The 18,775-nt window shown below is 43.4% G+C and overlaps 1 protein-coding gene across 1 annotated transcript in view; it reads right to left on the bottom strand.

The window, feature by feature from the left end:
* Positions 1–217: 217 nt before the first annotated feature.
* Positions 218–18,775, bottom strand: part of adgrd2 (adhesion G protein-coupled receptor D2) — a 133,576-nt gene continuing 115,018 nt past the window's right edge. The window contains exons 25-26 of the mRNA XM_059638335.1: positions 8,755–8,785; positions 218–1,886 (exon numbers count right to left, since the gene is read on the bottom strand). Of these exons, the coding sequence (XP_059494318.1) occupies positions 1,879–1,886; positions 8,755–8,785 (39 nt within the window). The 3' untranslated portion in view covers positions 218–1,878. The remainder of the gene's footprint in view (positions 1,887–8,754; positions 8,786–18,775) is intronic.

The raw sequence follows: 18,775 nt of genomic DNA, 5'->3' as shown, positions 1-18,775 counted from the left end.
GCAGTCAGAACAAAACTGCATCGTCAAGCAACACCTGATATTGCAGTCCTTTTTATGCTATTGGAAAGATTTACTGTACCTTTCATCAGTTAATGCACTGGCCAGAAATCTTGTTGCTAGGTTGACTCTTTAGTACAGTGAGAGTACAGGTTCAGGATGTGGAATATCACCAGAAGCAGTCTCTTTCCCTTCTTGACAATATTTAGAGTTGTAGCAGTAAGATATGGAGTAGGAACAGGAGGAGTCCAGTGATTCATCAAAAACCATCTGTAACTTTGCAAAGGCACAACTGATTCCTAGCATAATGAGATAATTCCTCCAGAAGACAAGTATAAATACCCAGGAACAATTTTAGTTTAACAGGCTGACTGAACGTGTTAGTAGCGTGCTGCCAAAACAAAAATTCTCTGAAAATGATTTGTGATGTTTGGTGTAAATTAAGGTCACCCTTCACGATTCCATCCATAGTACAGATACTAAATTCATGGAAGTATATCACATGTACAGTTTATTTAGCCATCAGGTTTACGGCCCAGGAGTCGCTTGACATCCCTTTTTGTCAATTTAAGCTTATCAGCTTAACCAACTATTCTATTCTCACATATTTAATTAGTACCACTGCATTAAAGCTAATTACCTCTGCTATTTCTGGTGTAAGCCAGTTGCACATTCCTTCTGGATAAAGACATTTCTCCTGAATTCACTGCTATTTTTTTTAGAAATTGTTTCATTTTTACAGTTCTTATTTTGGTTCAGGACGTGTAACATCTTCACCTGCCTGCCCATATTGAGAGCTCTAGAACATGCATGCCAGGACATAGAGAACAAACAAGTCAATGCATTTTTATTACATCTACCTATTGAAACCTTTCCATTATCTTAGACAGACCTTTCAGCTCATCCTCCAGCCCTTCACTTTTTAGAGAGAGAAAAAACACAGTTTCCTGATGGCTGTAACATATAAATCTTTTCTCCATCATGTATCTCATGCATTAGAATCATTGAATAGTACAATACCAAAATCGCAGGCTTCTATCCTTCGGTTCAGTTTCTCTGAATGTACCAATACTCTTATACAGTTTTCTCTAAATCAATGATGGTAGGGGTGAACAAAAGGATATTAAAGTTGATAAACACTTCCAATAGCTTTTTGAAGAGAAACTGATGGTAAGATTGTTTTTTAAAAACTAAAGGTTTTGAAGGGAATCATTCACATCGCTTGCCTTTTATTTTCAATCTTTGATGATCACATTTGGAAGAATACAGTACAGAATCATCCGTTCCACCTTCTTCATACAGGCAAAGTTTTTAAAAGTTATAGCTGAGGGCATAATTATAAACCTGTTTACCTCAAAAATAACAGGATTCTAAGGCTAAATTAACTTACCTCTGTTTGTACCACCATCCTATATCAGTCAATTAACCTGAGAAACCAGAAGTCACAACACTATTGTATCATTCACTAAGTGTCTTTTGTTTTATTCCTAAAATTACTTTCAGAAAACAGCGATTCTGTCCACTGTGTTAGAACGTGTGCAGTTTCGATACTATGTAACACTATTTTCACGTATCACTTTCGATATTCCTGGCCTGAGGCTGCAGTAAATATCACTACATGACATTATACAGTGCTTAATATTTAATCTATTGTAAAGAGAGAAACTAAAAATTTAAAACATAGACTTCAATGGATTGGTGATCAGTATCTTGGTAGGAGTCTTGTTTGATTAGGTTCTGAGTCCCTGCTGCAGAAACATTGAAGATCTTGGTTCCATAAGTTCAACTTTTGAAAATAGTCATTGGTTTTCTTTCAAATTTCAACCACAAGGTCACTCAGGAAATGTACATCACCCCCATCAGAACTCCTGCATTGATGCTTCACAATCCTGCAAGTCAACAGAAAAAGTGAACATTGAAATCAAATCATAGAGCATTACTCTGAATCATCCAAGATACAGTCTAAAAGCTTCCAACATATGCAATATTATCCGCAGCTGAAAAATAAGTAAATGCTTTTCCCCTCTTATAAAAACATTAGCTCAGTTGGTTGGATGCCTGGATTGTAATACAGAGAGACACTAACAGTAAAGGTTCATTTCCTACAATGGCTGAGAATGCCATGAAGGACTCTCCTTCCCAACTTCTTCCCCTTGCCTGAGGCGTGATGACCCTCAAAGTAAACCACCTCCAATTTTGTCTCTGATGACAGAGTAGGACTATAGTGGCTTTACCTTATTACAAGGAAATTCTAAGTGTTAGAGGAAGTAAATGTAACACTAGCAGGAAACGCACACCAAATGAAATAATTTAGTTAAGTAAAGATTTATTGTAGATATTTTGAATCAAGCAGATCATAAAACTTTATGATACACTTCTGGAACAGGTGGGACATGACCAAGGGGTAGGGATGCTATCACTGCACCAAGGGGACCCTTTGTCGATATTCCACATCCTATCTAATAAGAGTCATACAGCAAAGAATAAGTCTACACCTATCTATCTGAACTAGTCCCAAATTCACAGTGCTTAGCCCATAGCCTTGAATGTCATGAAATTTAAAGTGTTCATCCTTGTGCCTTTTAAAGGTCAAGAGGTTTCCCAACTCTGCTACCCTCCCAGGCAGTGTATTCAAGATTCATACCACCCTCTGGGTGACAAGATTTTCCTCAAATCCCATTTATATCTCCTGCTCTTCCCTCTAAAAATTATGGTTCCCCCATTACTGACCCTTCAAGTAAGGGGTACAGCTGCTTCCTTTCCATGCTGTCCATGCCCCTCATTACCTTATACACCTCAATCAAGTACCCCCTCAGCCTTCTCTGTTCTAAAGAAAACAACCCAAGCTTCTCTAGCGTCTCTTCATAGCTAAAATGCTCCAGCCCAAGCAACATCCCGGTAAATCTCCTCTGAACCCCATCCAGTGCAATCATATCCATCCTACAGTGCAATGACCAGAACTGCACACAGCTGTGGCCTAACCGTAGTTTTGTACAGCTCCAACATAATCTTATTCCTTTTATCATTGCTATAGGGGAGGCAATGACACAATGGTTATGATCATTGGATTGTTAATCCAGAGACTCAGATAATGTTCTGGGGACCCAGGTTTGATGGCAGATGGTGGAATTTGAATTCAATAAACATATCTTGAATTAAGAGTCGAATGATGACCATGAATCCATTGTCGCTTGTCGGAAAAACCCATCTGGTTCACTAATGTCCTTTAGGGAAGGAAACTGTCATCCTTACCTGGTCTGGCCTACATGTAACTCCAGGCCCACAGCAATGTGGTTGACTCTGAACTGTGCTCTGGGCAGTTAGGGATGGTCAATAAATGCTGCCTGGCCAACGATGCCCCCACCCCATTAATGCTTAAAAAAACCTATGCCACGATTAATAAAGTTGTGCTCTAAACTGAAATAAACGTCATTAAATTCTTATTCACAAAGGTTTCTAGCTGTTTACCCTTGTCAATCCTGGTTTAACAATCAGAACCAACAAATGTGCTGATTACTCAGTCCTCAACAAATATAGATCTGAACCAGTGAGCAATTAAGTTATTTTCAGAGATAATGGGAACTGCAGATGCTGGAGAATCCAAGACAACAAAGTGTGGAGCTGGATGAACACAGTAGGCCAAGCAGCATCTCAGGAGCACAAAAGCTGACGTTTCGGGCCTAGACCCTTCATCAGAGAGGGGGATGGGGAGGGGTTCTGAAATAAATAGGAAGAGAGGGGGAGGCGGACCGAAGATGGATAGAGGAGAAGATAGGTGGAGAGGAGAGTGTAGGTGGGGAGGTGGGGAGGTGGGGAGGGGATAGGTCAGTCAGGGGAGGACGGACAGGTCAATGAGACGGGATGAGGTTAATAGGTGGGAAATGGAGGTGTGGCTTGAGGTGGGAGGAGGGGATAGGTGAGAGGAAGAACAGGTTAGGGAGGCGGGGATGAGCTGGGCTGGTTTTGGGATGCAGTGGGGGAAGGGGAGATTTTGAAGCTTGTGAAGTCCACATTGATACCACTGGGCTGCAGGGTTCCCAAGTGGAATATGAGTTGCTGTTCCTGCAACCTTCGGGTGGCATCATTGTGGCACTGCAGGAGGCCCAGGATGGACACATCGTCTAAGGAATGGGAGGGGGAGTTAAAATGGTTCGTGACTGGGAGGTGCAGTTGTTTATTGTGAACCGAGCGGAGGTGTTCTGCAAAGTGGTCCCCAAGCCTCCACTTGGTTTCCCAGTGTAGAGGAAGCCACAACGGGTACAGTGGATACAGTATACCACATTGGCAGATTTGCAGGTGAACATCTGCTTGATATGGAAAGTCATCTTCGGGCCTGGGATGGGGTTGAGGGAGGAGATGTGGGGGCAAGTGTAGCACTTCCTGCGGTTGCAGGGGAAGGTGCTGGGTGTGGTGGGGTTGGAGGGGAGTGTGGAGTGGACAAGGCAGTCCCAGAGAGTGTGGTCTCTCTGGAAGGCGGACAAAGGCGTGGACGGAAAAATGTCTTGGATGGTGAGGTCGGGTTGTAGATGGCGGAAGTGTCGGAGGATGATGCGTTGTCCCCGGAGGTTGGTGGGGTGGTATGTGAGGACTAGGGGGATTCTGTTGGGGTAGTTATTGCGGGGGCGGGGTGTGAGCAATGTGTTGATGGAAATGCGGGAGACACACTTGAGGGCATTCTTGACCACTGCGGGTGGTATATTGTGGTCCTTGAAGAATGTGGACATCTGGGATGTGCGAGAGTGGAATGCCTCATCCTGGGAGCAGATGCGGCGGAGGCGGAGGAATTGGGAATAGGGGATGGAATTTTTGCAGGCGGATGGTTGGGAGGAAATGTATTCTAGGTAGCTGTGGGAGTCAGTGGGCTTGAAATGGACATCAGTTTCTAGCTGGTTGCCTGAGATGGAGACTGAGAGGTCCAGGAAGGTGAGGGATGTGTTGGAGAGGGCCCAGGTGAACTTGAGGTTGGAGTGGAAGGTGTTGGTGAAGTGGATGAACTGTTCGAGCTCCTCTGGGGAGCAAGAGGCGGAGCCGATACAGTCATCAATGTAACGGAGGAAGAGGTGGGGTTTGGGGCCTGTGTAGGTGCGGAAGAGGGACTGTTCCACATAACGTACAAAGAGGCAGGCATAGCTGGGGCCCATGTGGGTGCCCATGGCCACCCCCTTTGTCTGTAGGAAGGGGGAGGAATTGAAAGAGAGGTTGTTGAGGGTGAGGACGAGTTCGGCTAGGCGGATAAGGGTGTCGGTGGCGGGGGACTGGTCGGGCCTGTGGGACAGGAAGAAGCAGAGGGCCTTGAGGCCATCTGCATGTGGAATACAGGCGTATAGGGACTGGACGTCCATGGTGAAAATGAGGTGTTGGGTGCCAGGGAATTGGAAGTTCTGGAGGAGGTGGAGGGCATGGGTGGTGTCACGGACGTAGGTAGGGAGTTCCTGGACCAAAGGGGAGAAAATGGAGTCCAGATAGGTGGAGATGAGTTCGGTGGGGCAGGAACAGGCTGAGACAATGGGTCGACCAGGGCAGGCAGGTTTGTGGATTTTGGGAAGGAGATAGAAACGGGCCATGCAGGGTTGGGGAACAATGAGGTTGGAGGCTGTGGGTGGGAGGTTATTTTGAACTTTTTAGGATACCTGCTCAGCATCAGCTGGTGTATTAGACCAGTTCTGGGCATCACAATTCGACATGAGTCTGAAGGCCTTGGAGAGGGCACAGAAAAAAATTGTTCCGCAGGTGAGGAACTTCACTCATGAAGATAGATTGGACTGTTTAACTTGAAGAACAGAAGGCTGTAAGGAGGTTTGATTATAAGGTGTTGCTCTCGAGGAACACAGCATGCCAGGCAGCATCAGAGGAGCAGGAAAGCTGATGTTTCGGGTCTGGACCCTTTTTCAGGTTTTCTGCCAGCTTTCCTGCTCCTCCGATGCTGCCTGTCCCGTTGTGTTCATCCAGCTCTACAGCTTGTTATCTCAGACTCCAGCACCGGCAGTTCTTACTATCTCTGAAGGAGGTTTGTTTGATGCATTCAAAATCACGAAGTGTTAGAACAGAGAAGATAGTGAGAAACCACTCCCACTCATGAAACGATAAAAATAAGAGGAGCAGATTTAAAGTAATTGGTAAAAGAAGCTGGAAAGAGACAACGAGGAAAAGTAGGTAAGGTTTGTAATGCACGACCTGACAGTGCGTTTGAGACAGACTGAATTGAGGCATTCAAAGGTGAAGTTAGCTTGTTATCTGAAAAGGAAGAACATGCTAGGTTATGTGGACAGGAAATAAAACCTGCTCAACTGCCTGCCTCCAGTGCTAGAAGAGCAGGATCATAATGTAGATACTATCCATCAAGAAGCACAGTGGCCATAATTTCCACAGCAAGACAAATTCAAGGAAAGCCATGATCGTCACCAACAGATTCACCACAGACCCAATATTGGTGTAAACTGTGAACAAGCAAAGTTGTGTCATCACACTGATGGTCTCCTCCATCTCCACTGCAACACTCTGCCCCATAGCCAGTGGGCTTTCTGTTGGAACGGAGCTTCTATATAGTACAGGCAGGAAACAGTTCAATCAACGTCACCTCTAGTTTAGAACCAAGATCACTGCAACCTCAGTCAACGAGCTGCAGGACGCAGATGGCATTTGCATGCGTGCACATTCAGACGCTATGCTCCAAACTACTGTTAGTGTACTCACAGTGGCATGTGGCTCAGATGGTGATGATTTTGTGTATGTAACAAGAATGTTGTATTCACAAGCTAATTAGCTTTTTGTGAAATCACTCTTAATTTTGTAAGTGATTTTGTTTTGGAAGTATTCTAATTTTGTTAACAGCAGAGATAAAATGTGTGTTATATAAGGATGTCTTTAGTGTAGATTTTCTGATATGGATGCAGTTTAGTCCTAAATAGCATGAAATAGTGTTTTCATTGACATTAGTGGTAAAAACATCCAATGTGTTGTCTTTCTGGAAAGCTCATTGACCACTTTGTGTTATTACTTAGAATTTGCCAAATTTTCCAAGGCTTGCTTCTTCTTATTATTATAATACATGTCTCAATTACAACTTGGATGAGTGCAGAGAATAAACTAATTACTGAAGCTAAAGATTGTTTTGAATAAAATCCAAATGAATTGGCACAATTTGATGCAAAGGTTTAGAAAGACATAGAAGACATGTCAACCCACTAGCAATCTTTTCCAAGGCTAACCAAGTGAGCTATTAAGAATTGGTCAACAAAACTAAAGGGAAAGGAAAATTAAAGTGCAAGCATGTATCTGCAATCAAGAAACAGGGTTACCTAATACCCAAACCACTTGGTTGTTGGAGTGGATATAGTTCTAATATTAACAGCAGTGGATATGCCAGCCCTGTCCTGCATTAGTTTTAGCAGCAGATGGTTGACTCTGTACTTGGCTCTAACACTATCAAGGCCCTGTAAAGAGAATTCATATGAAGAATGTGCTACAGGATCTATATAGATACAATACACTAAATTCTTGCCAAAGGAAGATACATTCTTATCTGTTTGCAAAAACAAGTGAGCAAGCATGGATAACAAGCGTAGAGCTGGATGAACACAGCAGGCCAAGCAGCATCAGAGGAGCAGGAAAGTTTTGGGCCTAGGCCCCTCTTGGCCCGAAACACCAGCCCTCCTGCTCCTCTGATGCTGCTTGGCCTACTGTGTTCACCCAGCTCTACACCTTGTTATCTCAGATTCTCCAGTATCTGCAGTTCCTACTATCTCTGAAGCAAGCATGGGTCCTGAGTGCAGTGAGGTCTTGACTGAATGAGTGGCTAGTAACATTCCCACCATACAAGCTGCAGGCAATGAACATCTCCAAGAAAGCATAAATACTAGGGTGTGCCAATCCCAGATTCCAATGCTGACACCTAGCACAGTTTGTGGGGTCAAAGGAAAATCTCTTTGCTGATCATTAGTAGATGCTCAGATCACATCTGGCCAAGGCGTATACCACAGTACCCCTGGTCACAATAATAGCTAGAGTACACCAAACTCGTGTCAATCTTTGAGCACTCTTGGGAAATAGCAGTCCTAAGTACTTGGAGGTTCTTGACCACCAGTTAGGCATATTGAATAACTGGCTTCATACAGACAGCGGACCTCCTGCCTACAATGTGTACACCAAATATTCAGAGAAAGAATGTATCCTAGGAAAAGAAAAGCAAAGGCAGGCAGGAGAGAAAATTGACTTGATTCAGGTTTTAAATTTATAAAACCAAACTAAATTCCTCTAACATTAAATACATTAAAAAAGGACGATCAATTTGTAAAACTGAAAATCTTATTGATGATTACTTTGAGGTGAAATTTGTCTGGAATATATCTTCCTTACTGTTACTTATCACTCCATCTACTTATATTTTCCATTGGGATCAACCACAAAGGATATTGGGCAGTGTGCAAAATGGGTTTCTGAGGCACTATCAAACATTTTGCAGCTGTGTTCAAGATTAATGTTATCGCCCATTGAAAACAGCAGTGCTTCCTCAGGTTATAATAGTGAACCTAAACCAAAGATGTGGTTTAGTCAATTGTAGAGTCCACAAAACATGTTTTCATTTAAAAAATAATTTATCTCGATAAGTTTGTCATCAACCTGTCAAATATATACATCACTACAAGATTAGATTTCGTCTACTTGTCAGTTTTAGAATTCAGGGTTCACTGCGAATTGTTGAGAGATTTAGGTCCCCCCATTACAGCAAGAAAGCAATGGTACTGTAGTTGGACATACCTGATACTCTGAATGCTGTCAACTGAATCGCCTAAAAACAAAATTAGTGCAATGAAATTCAACCAAAAGTAACTTATTATGTCATACAGTCACAATATATTCCATACAGTATATGCATAAGGGGACATCTTCCCTACATTTGCCCAACCAATTCTTTCTTCATAATTTCAAAAAGCTCTATCTTTTGTCTTTATTTCCAGAAAAGGAGCCATTGCCTTTGCTAATAGATGTAACCTCTTAGTTCCAGTTTTGTTCTAGTAAATTGTTTTTCACCTTTTTCATATTCTCTGCATTCTTTTTAAGCTGAAGTTCAGAACTATTCACAGCAGTCCACGTGCAGCCTAAACAAGATTCTCGACTTGTCAATTCTAACTCTATAGAAAGAAATTCCAGAGTTAGGGTTGGAGTTTGAGTTTGAGTTGTACGACCTATCTACTTGAAACAGTGCTTCTGATAAAGCATGTATGTACCCCTCTAGGTCCCTCTATTCCTCATTCATGTCTAAATGCTACTTTCCAATGATACCTTTATTCTTCCCATCAAAACAGAGCATCACATACTTATCTACATTGAAGTTAATTCTATTGGTGTCCAATACTAAACACAGCTACTGAACCGTACATTGTCAGCAAATGATAGATTATTTTTTTAATTCATCATGCTGCTAAGAGTAATGAACTATTCTTAGTATGACATGTGTGGTTGGTACTGAATGCATAGCAAATCAGAAATAGGCTAGGAAAAGTGGGGCATTGGAATAGATTTAATACAAGACCATTTCGGCTCTGATAGAAATGTTCAATTCCATTCTATTTTTTATGTCACAGAAACATAGTTGTCTCGGGTCTCTTGATACACCAAATTACAATGAAAAGTGTATGCTGTCAGAGTTCTAACATATCTGACACTTGTTAAGTTATTTTAATTTAAATTCATCTTGTAGAATCCTAAGTTACTTATTTCAAACTAAAGTCACCAGAAATTGAAAACAGATAAAATTTTTGGCAAAGGAAATAATTAAACCAAGTTTGTATGATGTTTAAGCTGATCCATCTACAACACTTTAATATTATAGCGCCTCTTGTTGCCAATGTTACTGGAAAGAACATTTGAATTTCAGCTTTTCTTAGGATGAAAATTTCTGGTGTGACAATTTTACATAAATAAATTATAATTTTAAAAATAAATTAGTGATTCAGTAAGATTACCGAACAATGTTTCGAAATTGACCACTTTGGAATTAATTGCAATGTGACAGAACTGTGAGTTTCACATTATTAGGAAAGAAGGATGGTCGGAGACTGTAATCTGATATTGATCAACTGGTGAATTGAGCAGAGCAATGGCAGATGGAATTTAATCCAGAAATCTGTGAGGTGATGCATTTTGTAAGGTAGAATAAGGGAAGGAAATACACAATGAATGGTAGGTCCCTAGGGAGCACTGAGGAATAAAGGGACCTTGGTGTACAAGTCCATAGGTCCATGAAGGTGTTGGTATAAGTAGACAGGGTGGTAAGGGAGACATCAAGGGATATTTGACATCACAGAGTAGAAAAAGGAGCAAGGAAGTCTTGTTACTACTTTATAAAATATTGGTAAGGCAACAGATGGCATACTGTGTGCAGTTCTGGTCACCACATTATCAGAAAGATGTGATTCCACAGGACAAGGTACAGAGGATGTTTCTTGGGATGGAAACTCTCAGTTATAAGGAGAGACTGGTAGGCTGGGTTTGTTTCTCCGGAGCAGAGCCAGATGAGAGCAGTGGTGGTAAGGTTGGGGTTGGGTGAGGGTGCATTTGATTCAGTTTTACAAAATTCTGAGAGGCAGAGATTTGGTAGATCATGAGAATCATTTCTCCCTAGCAGATATACCCCCAGAGGACATTATTTAAGGTAAAGGTGTATGTGGTTCAGAGGGGTTCTGAGGAAACATTTCTTGCCCAGAGGGTGGTAAAGTGGAAGGCGCTGCCTGACAGGGTGGTACAGGCAGATACTTTCACAACATTTAAGAAACACCTAAATGAGGGAGGGAGCACATAACCATCAGAGGGATGAAGAGTCCAGAAGGGGATGTACAGAAAGTTAGAGAGCTACTGGAGCATTCACAACCAAACAAAAAGCATTGGAGGCTTTTGGTCTGGATGTGTCAATGACTGAGAAGAGATTCAGCTGCAGATAAGCTGAGGTAAGGGTGTGGGCGGATGCCATTTTATTTGTAAGTCTGCGTGTTCTTTGTAATGGAGGAGATATGAATTCAGAAATTTAGCTTGGGGCTGAATAGAATGTCCGAGTGTCAAATAATCTAGTTAGTGTGCGAGGAATTGAGGGGTGGATTAAATCACTCAAAGGTGTATGCATTCTGAGGTCAAAACTGAAGCCAACAATTTTGATTTTCCAAATGTTAGCTGGAGGAAGTTCCAACTCATTCAATATTAGATGTCAGATAAAATCGTGTTCTGTCACCACAAAGGCAGTGGAAGTGTTATGGAAGGTGCTAAGGAGGCATGTCATCAAAATACAGATGGAAGATAGTCTCAAATATGTGATAATATTACAAAGGTGATAAGACATTGGAGGTCAATGATAGATCCAATAGTAACAAGGCAGTAGAACAAAGAGCATCATTACTTCAGATCATCTGCCTAATTGTACGAGCAAGAGAGGAATTAAGTCAGGGTATTGCAATTGAGCTGGACAGAGGTTGAGGATAGCTACTGGATGGCACATGTGACATGGATCCTGTACAGAGGAATGTTCATGCTTAATGTGATCCAGTTCCATTCTAGGGTGGATGGTGAATGCAACTGAATACTCGTATCCTCAAGTCTTTGAACTTGAGGGAGCGGAGTTAGTTTCATTCAGGGAGGGATGAACAGGATTGGAGATAATAAACTTGCTCCTTGGTACTTAGCCCTCAAAAGTGGAGCTGAGAAAGTAGCTGGGCAAGTTGAGAGCTGCAGAAGCCTTGTGACAAATGGAAAACTAAAAATGAAAGTGCAATCTGTAAAGGGGGGACTTTTTTCTCCTTCCCCCAAAAGAGATGCAGATGGTGTACGTTTGAAAGGAGTAAAACAGAGTTCATGAGAAATGGTTCTATAGTGACTGACGCATTGACAGCAGAAAGGCCAAATGAGATTTAGAGGTCTAGGCTGTGATTCAGAACAAAGATTAAATTGAAATTATCTATCCCACAGTCACTAGCAGTCAAATAACTTTTTATTTTATTCCAGTTGTGATTGTAAAGAAAATCAGAGTAGATCTTTTTTCTAAAACAAGTTGTTACATCTCCTTAACTGGAGATGAGAGTAACCTGAGCATACACAGCCAGAAACAGTATGAAGTTGGAATGGAGATGTTCAGCTAAAAGATGGAAACAATCATTTTTCTTAAGTGTTTCTGTTCACAAATCATTTTCCAATCACTATGAACTATTCATAGGCAGTCAGCAAATGTTATAGCATCCCAGGAGTGATCACATGACAGCAGCCAATGTTGAATGGAATGGGAGAATAGGGAGACAACACTGTGGTTCGAAAGATGTTGGGTTATCACTCTCAGCTGGAATGCCTGGGAGAGAGGCCAAGAAGAGGAGAAAATCTCATGTGTGATCATTCTGCGTGGGACACTATGAAACAATCTGGGCCTCTTGCCTGGTGATCCTTGTTGACAACAAAATTCCCAAGACATGATAGAAAACTAATTATCACTGCAGTTGCAGTTTAAAACTGTATGGTCACAGAGATGTAATCTTATAGGGATCTGAATGGCATGGACTATGGTGAAATATGCGGCAGAACCAGATGAGAAATCAGTCAAAAACAATCGCAATGGTAGGAAGAACTTGCTCCATCTTTAATGCTTTCCACTAATGGCAATGTTGCCAATGTTCAAAGCAGCTGGGGCTCCACTGTGCAGCTGCCCTCCTGCAGCTTCAGGACAGTGCTCTTGCTGTCTGTTGCTCCTGTTCCTCCCTATGTGCATTGACAAAATCCCTGACTGCTAACACTACAGGGTCCTCTGCTGCCTGACTTTCCATGAGCTTGGTCTCCAGCAGCCTTCTGAGTTCCAGAAGCCTGGGGCATTTCTTCCTTGGCCAGCTGTGGGGCAGTGACAGTGAGCTGCTCAGCAGCCCCACATTCTCTAAGCTAAACGGATTGCCTGCAGTCTCTCTGTCAGAGTTGGGGTAAGCGGGGTGCACGAGGAAGCTTTGCCTTTACTTCCTCTAAGTCCTCACCATCCTCATCCTCAGAGGTCAAGAAGGTGCCTTCATACTGAGCAGCCTATTCAGCTGTAGGGAAGATGGTCACCCCACTGACACCTGCTAGACGTCGAGGAGAGTAGGTGCAGCCACCAGTGGTCTGAAATAAATGACAAATGCAGTGAAATGAAGAGCGGTAATAGATGGTCGGTACAATGTCAATGTCTTCAGCATCACCATACAGCGATCCTGAGGATCACTGAGGGTTTTGAGGAAGGGTTACTGGACACAAAACATTAACTCTGTTTTCTCCTCCACAGATGCCGCCAGACCTGCTGAGCTCTTCCTGCAACTTTGTTTTTGCCCCTGATTTACAGCATCCACAGTTCTTTTGGTTTTTAAAGAGCAATCCCAGCTTATCCTGAGAGGACCAGGATTCTCTCCACCCTGCGAGTGAGGAGTCAAGTGACAGGCAAAACAACCCCACAGCCTAGTTTCTCCCAAAATGAGAACTGATGAGGTGAAAGTGGATGGCATTGCTGTTAGAGATAATAGGAACTGCAGATGCTGGAGAATCCGAGATAACAAGGTGTGGAGCTGGATGAACACAGCAGGCCAAGCAGCATCTTAGGAGCAGGAAAGCTGGCGTTTCAGGCCTAGACCCTTCATCAGAAGCATCAGCTTTCCTGCTCGTAAGATGCTGCTTGGCCTGCTGTGTTCATCCAGCTTCATACCTTGTTATCTCGGGCACTGCTGTTAGCGCTGGTGTGGATGGTTGAAAGACAGTGAGGTGTTCTGAGGCAGTCAGGAGGCAGCACAGAGGGTATGCAGGGTTAGTAGTGTGGGAAGTTGGGGAGGGTAATAGCCAGTGAGGGAAGATTTTTCGGGCAACAGTGAGGGTGGTAGAGCACGAGGCTTGGTGAGAGGTTAGTGTAGTAGCAGAGGGAAAGTTAACGGAAGGTGGCTGAGAGAGGAGACTGGCATTTTATCCTGGTGGAGCAGAAAAGGAAGCCTCAGGAACGTTGACTCCTGCCCTGTACACCATCCCAGTTGCCAGGATTTCCAGGTCTCTGTCAGAGAATCACAATGCCAGGTTCCCCTGATATGACAAGTTCAGACTGGATCCTTGACTGAGTGGGGCAGTTTCAGAATGCTGCTTCCTGTCTGGGTACACAGCAACCTTTTAAAGACATTACAGGTGCAAGAGTGCCAGTGTTTTGGCAGATACCCAGTGAGTGGTGAGTTGTTCTGGGAATGGTGCATGTTAAGATTGGACCAGAATCGTAATTACTGAGGCGAGTAAGATACCTGAGAGAACTCGCCAGGCTCATCATCAGGCAGATTCTTCGCTTGCGAAGATCAGTTGGGAAGAGATTCGTCAGCGATTTCGTTGGCACAACCGTTGGTGGCTGTAGAGTCCTATTCTGGACCTGCAGATCCTGGGACAGTGCGGGCAGGGGAATGGTCCGGACAGCGGGGCTTGAGATGAGGGCTCCTTCCTGCGTTTCCGTCTGTCCTCTGCAGCTGCTCTCCTTGAAAATTCAAACTGCTCCATCGCTGTCGTAGTTTTCTTCCACTATGTGTCCCTGTCAGAGGCCAGATTTTGCCATTCCGTTGAGGCAATGCTGGCCTGAGACAGCTGTTGCTTCAGTTGGTCCTTGTAGCGCTTGAGCGGGGCACCGCGGTTTCTTTTGCTGTCGCAGAGTTCCCCAAAGAACACTGTCTTGGGTATTCTGGTGTTGTCCATCCGTGATACGTGATCCGACCATCGAAGTTGCTTCAGGAGAAGGGTCGCTTCGATGCTGGGGAGCCGGGCCTTTTCCAGCACTTCGTTGTTAGAGACGGGGTCCTGCCAGGTGATGCCCAATACAGAGCGTAGGCAACGTTGGTCGAATCGTTCCAGCAGCTGCATCTGTTTCCGATACAGAGCCCAAGCCTTGGAGCCATAGAGCAGTGTGGCGATGACCACGGCCTTGTAAACCTGGATTTTCGTCAACATGCTTATCGAGTGGTTGCCCCATACACGCTTCCGCAGTCGCCCGAAGCCACTACTTGCTTTCGCAAGGCGATTGTCGATGTCTCCTGTGACTGTAGCAGCGTTGCAGATTATGCTTCCCAGGTACGTGAAGCGTTCGACCGTGTTGAGGGGGTGGCTGTCGATCGAGATTCAAGGGGGGTTGTATGCACTGCATGGTGGCTTCTGGTACAGGATCTCCGTCTTCTTCAAACTGATCATTAGCCCGAAAGCCTTTGCAGCTTCGGAGAAGCGCGTCACTGCAGTCTGTAGCGCATCTTCTGTGTGTGTGTGTAGGGCGCAGTGAGAAATCGGACTGTTCGAACTATAGAGGTATCACTCTGCTGTCTACGGCCGGGAAGATTCTCTCCAGAATCCTCTTGGACAGACTGATTCCCACCATTGCGGAGGACAACCTGACAGAAAGTCAATGTGGTTTTAGAGCGAACAGAGGCACATCCCACAAGATCTTCGCACTACGCCAACTTCAGGAGAAATGCCGTGAGCAGAATGTTGGACTGTACGCGGCATTCATTGACCTCACCAAAGCCTTCGATATAGTCAGCCGCGACGGTCTATGGAAAATCCTGAGGAAGCTCACATGCCCTCCTAAGTTCTTAACCGTCCTACAGCAACTTCATGAAGGTCAGAGCGGCAAGGTGAAATACAACAGTGACCTATCACACCCGTTCCCCATCAGCAACGGCGTGAAGCAGGCCTGCGTCTTGGCACCAACGCTCTTCGCCAACGTGATGCTGCAGGAAGCGAAGGAGGGCATCACGAATAGCATCTACATTCACTTCCGCCCAGACGGCAATATCTTCAATCTGTGCCGCTTCCTCGCTCGCACGAAGACAGGCTACACAGTAACACATCTTCCAAAAAACTCGACCCAACTCGCTCTTAGCCAAAAAGCAACATAAAATTCAGTCTTCTTGTCACAGACTATGCTTCAGAACTTTACTAGTGCTATTACTATTTACTATTCTACTATTTACAATTACAAGTTTACTATTGCTCTCTGTTTGGCATTTCCATTAGTTTTGATGAAATAAATCCGCAGCTGATTTTACCAAATGAAAACCATGTGGGAAACAAGTACTTTCAGTGCTCAAAATGACCCAACTCTTTCAGCACTGCAATCCCTTGAAATGTACTGCACAAGGAGCAAATCTTAAGGACAAAACATCTCCACTCACAGAAAGATGAAGCAAAATGGAACACAAATATGTCTTGGAATCATACAATCTGTACAATGTGGAAGTAGGCCATTCAGCCTATTGATTTCACAGAGACCCCTCTGAACAGCGTCCCACCCAGACCCACCCCCCTACATTTTCCACGGCCAATCCGCCCAGCCTGCACATCACTGGACACTATAGGCAATTTAGCATGGGCAGTCCACGTGACCTGCACATCTTTGCACTGTGGGAGGAAACCAGAGCAGCCAGAAGAAATACACACAGACATGGGCAGAATGTGCAAACTCCACACCAACAGTTGCCTAAGAGCAGAATCTAACTCAGGTCCCTGGTACTGTGAGGCAGCAGTGCTAACCACTGTGCTACCCATATAGTTTTCAATTTTCCACAATCTGTCAAGTACAGAGATTTGTAGCTTTGAAATTGAAAAGTTTAAAAGGTAGAGACAGAATAAGGAAGCTGTGATAATCAGATATTGACAATCGGCTTTCAAAATGTACAAACCAATCGTAAAAGCTTCTATAGATATGTGAAAAGAAAAACGTTAATGAAGTTAAATACAGGTCCCCTGCATTCAGAAATAAGGGAATTTATAACGGGGAACAAAGAGGTGGCAGACCAATTAAATACCATACTTCAGGCCTATTTTCACAAAATATGACACAAATAACATCCCAAAAATATGGGGAATCTCAAGAACTAATATGAAGGAGGAATTGAAAAAAAATCAGAATTAGTAGCGAAATGGTATTCGGCAAACTAAGGGGATTAAAGGTAGATATGTCCTCAGGGCTTGATAACCTCCACCCCAGAGTACTTAAGCAAATGGTCCTGGAAAAAGCAAATGGTCATCTTCCAAAATTCTAAACTTCTAAAGTTCCCATAGATTGGAGATAGCCAATATAACCCCACTATTTAAGAAGGGAGGTAGAGAGAAAACAGTAAACGACAGACCCGTTAGCTTGACATTGGGAGTGGGAACAATGCTGGAGTCATTGTAAAAGATGTAAAGCAGAGCACTTGGAAGATTTTTAACAGGATCAGACAGAGTCAGCATGGATTTATAAGGGGTTTGATAAATCTGTGGGAACATTTGGATGATGTGACTAACAGAGTTGATAAGGGGGAGCCAGTAGACATGGTTTACTTGGATTTTCAGAGGCTTTTGATAAGGTCCCACTAAAGAGATTAGTACATAAAATTAAAGGATTTGCGATTAGAGGCCATGTGTTGAAGTAGATTAAGAACTGGTGGCAGGCTGGAAATTAAGAAAGGAATAAGCAGGACTTTATCAAGTGGTTGGCAGTGACTAATGAGTTACCAAGGGATCAGTGGTTAGATCACAGCTATTCACAATATATAGCAACAACTTAGATGATGGAACTATGTGTCATATCTCCTATTTTGTAAATAATGCAAACTTGGCTGAGGGTGTGAGCTGTGACGAGGATGCAGAGAAGTCTCAGTGAGTGTTGGGCAAGTTACATTAAGTAGACAAATACATTTAAGGTGGATAAATTCAAGGTTACCGACTTTGATAGCAAATAAATAAGGCAGATTATTATCTGGATGGCAGTAGGTTGGGAAAGGGAGAGGGGCATTGAGACGTGGGTGTCTTTGTGCACCAATTGCTGAAAGTCAGCGTGCAGGTGCAGCAGATGGTGAAGGAGGCAAATGGTATGTTGGCCTTTGTACGGAGAGGTGTCAGGTACAGAAACAAGGATGTCTTGTTCCAATTGCACAGGGTCTTGGTGTGATGACAGTGTCAGTTTTGATCTCCTTATCTGAGGAAGGACATTAGACCATTGAGGGAGAGCAAAGAAAGTTTACCAGACTAATTCCTGGGAATTGTGGAACTCATGTTTGGGGAGAGACTGGATCTGTTAGGATTATACTCCCTGGAGTTTAGGAAAATGTGGGGGGAGGCTCACAGAAATTCTAATAGGGCTAGATAGGGAGATGCAGGTAGGATGTTCTTGGTAGGGGAAGTCCAAAACCAAGTGTGTAGGACTAAGGGGTAGGCCGTTTAGCACAGGGATGAGAAGAAATTTCTTCACCAAGACGGTGGTGAGCCTGTGAAATTTTCTGCTGCAGAAAATTATTGAGGCCAAAACATTAAAGACTTTGAAGGAAGATGTAGATACAGTTCTTAAGACTAAACAGATCAAGGGATATGTGGAGAAAGCAGGAAAAGGGTACTGAGTTGTTTGTCAGACATGACCACATTGAATGGTGGAGCAGATTCCAAGGGCCGAGTGGCCTATACTGCTCCTATATTCTCTGTTTCTAAAACTTAGACCGATAAAGCAACTGACAGTAGACAGCATCTGACTGTGGCCAGCTGAAGCTGTTAGCTCAAAACTTATTTACCCATTCTTCCTACTTCTATCTTTGTGTTTCCACTGAGAACTCTTAATTAAAGTATCAGCTTGAAATCTGAAGCACTTACACAAATAGTGGACTTGGTTCTAAGTAAGTATAACATTCATTTATAAGATTCCAATCTGATTATCTTTATCACCTCATGGTACACAAGGAAGATCAAAGGCTCCCTGATGTGTCAGCTTAGGCAATTATTTACGCTGCAAAGTAGTGTGAAACCC

This window comes from Stegostoma tigrinum, chromosome 29 (assembly GCF_030684315.1).
Source record: "Stegostoma tigrinum isolate sSteTig4 chromosome 29, sSteTig4.hap1, whole genome shotgun sequence".
NCBI lineage: Eukaryota > Metazoa > Chordata > Chondrichthyes > Orectolobiformes > Stegostomatidae > Stegostoma > Stegostoma tigrinum.
Note: the sequence above shows the minus strand (reverse complement) of the source record. Positions and strands in the feature narration are given on the sequence as shown.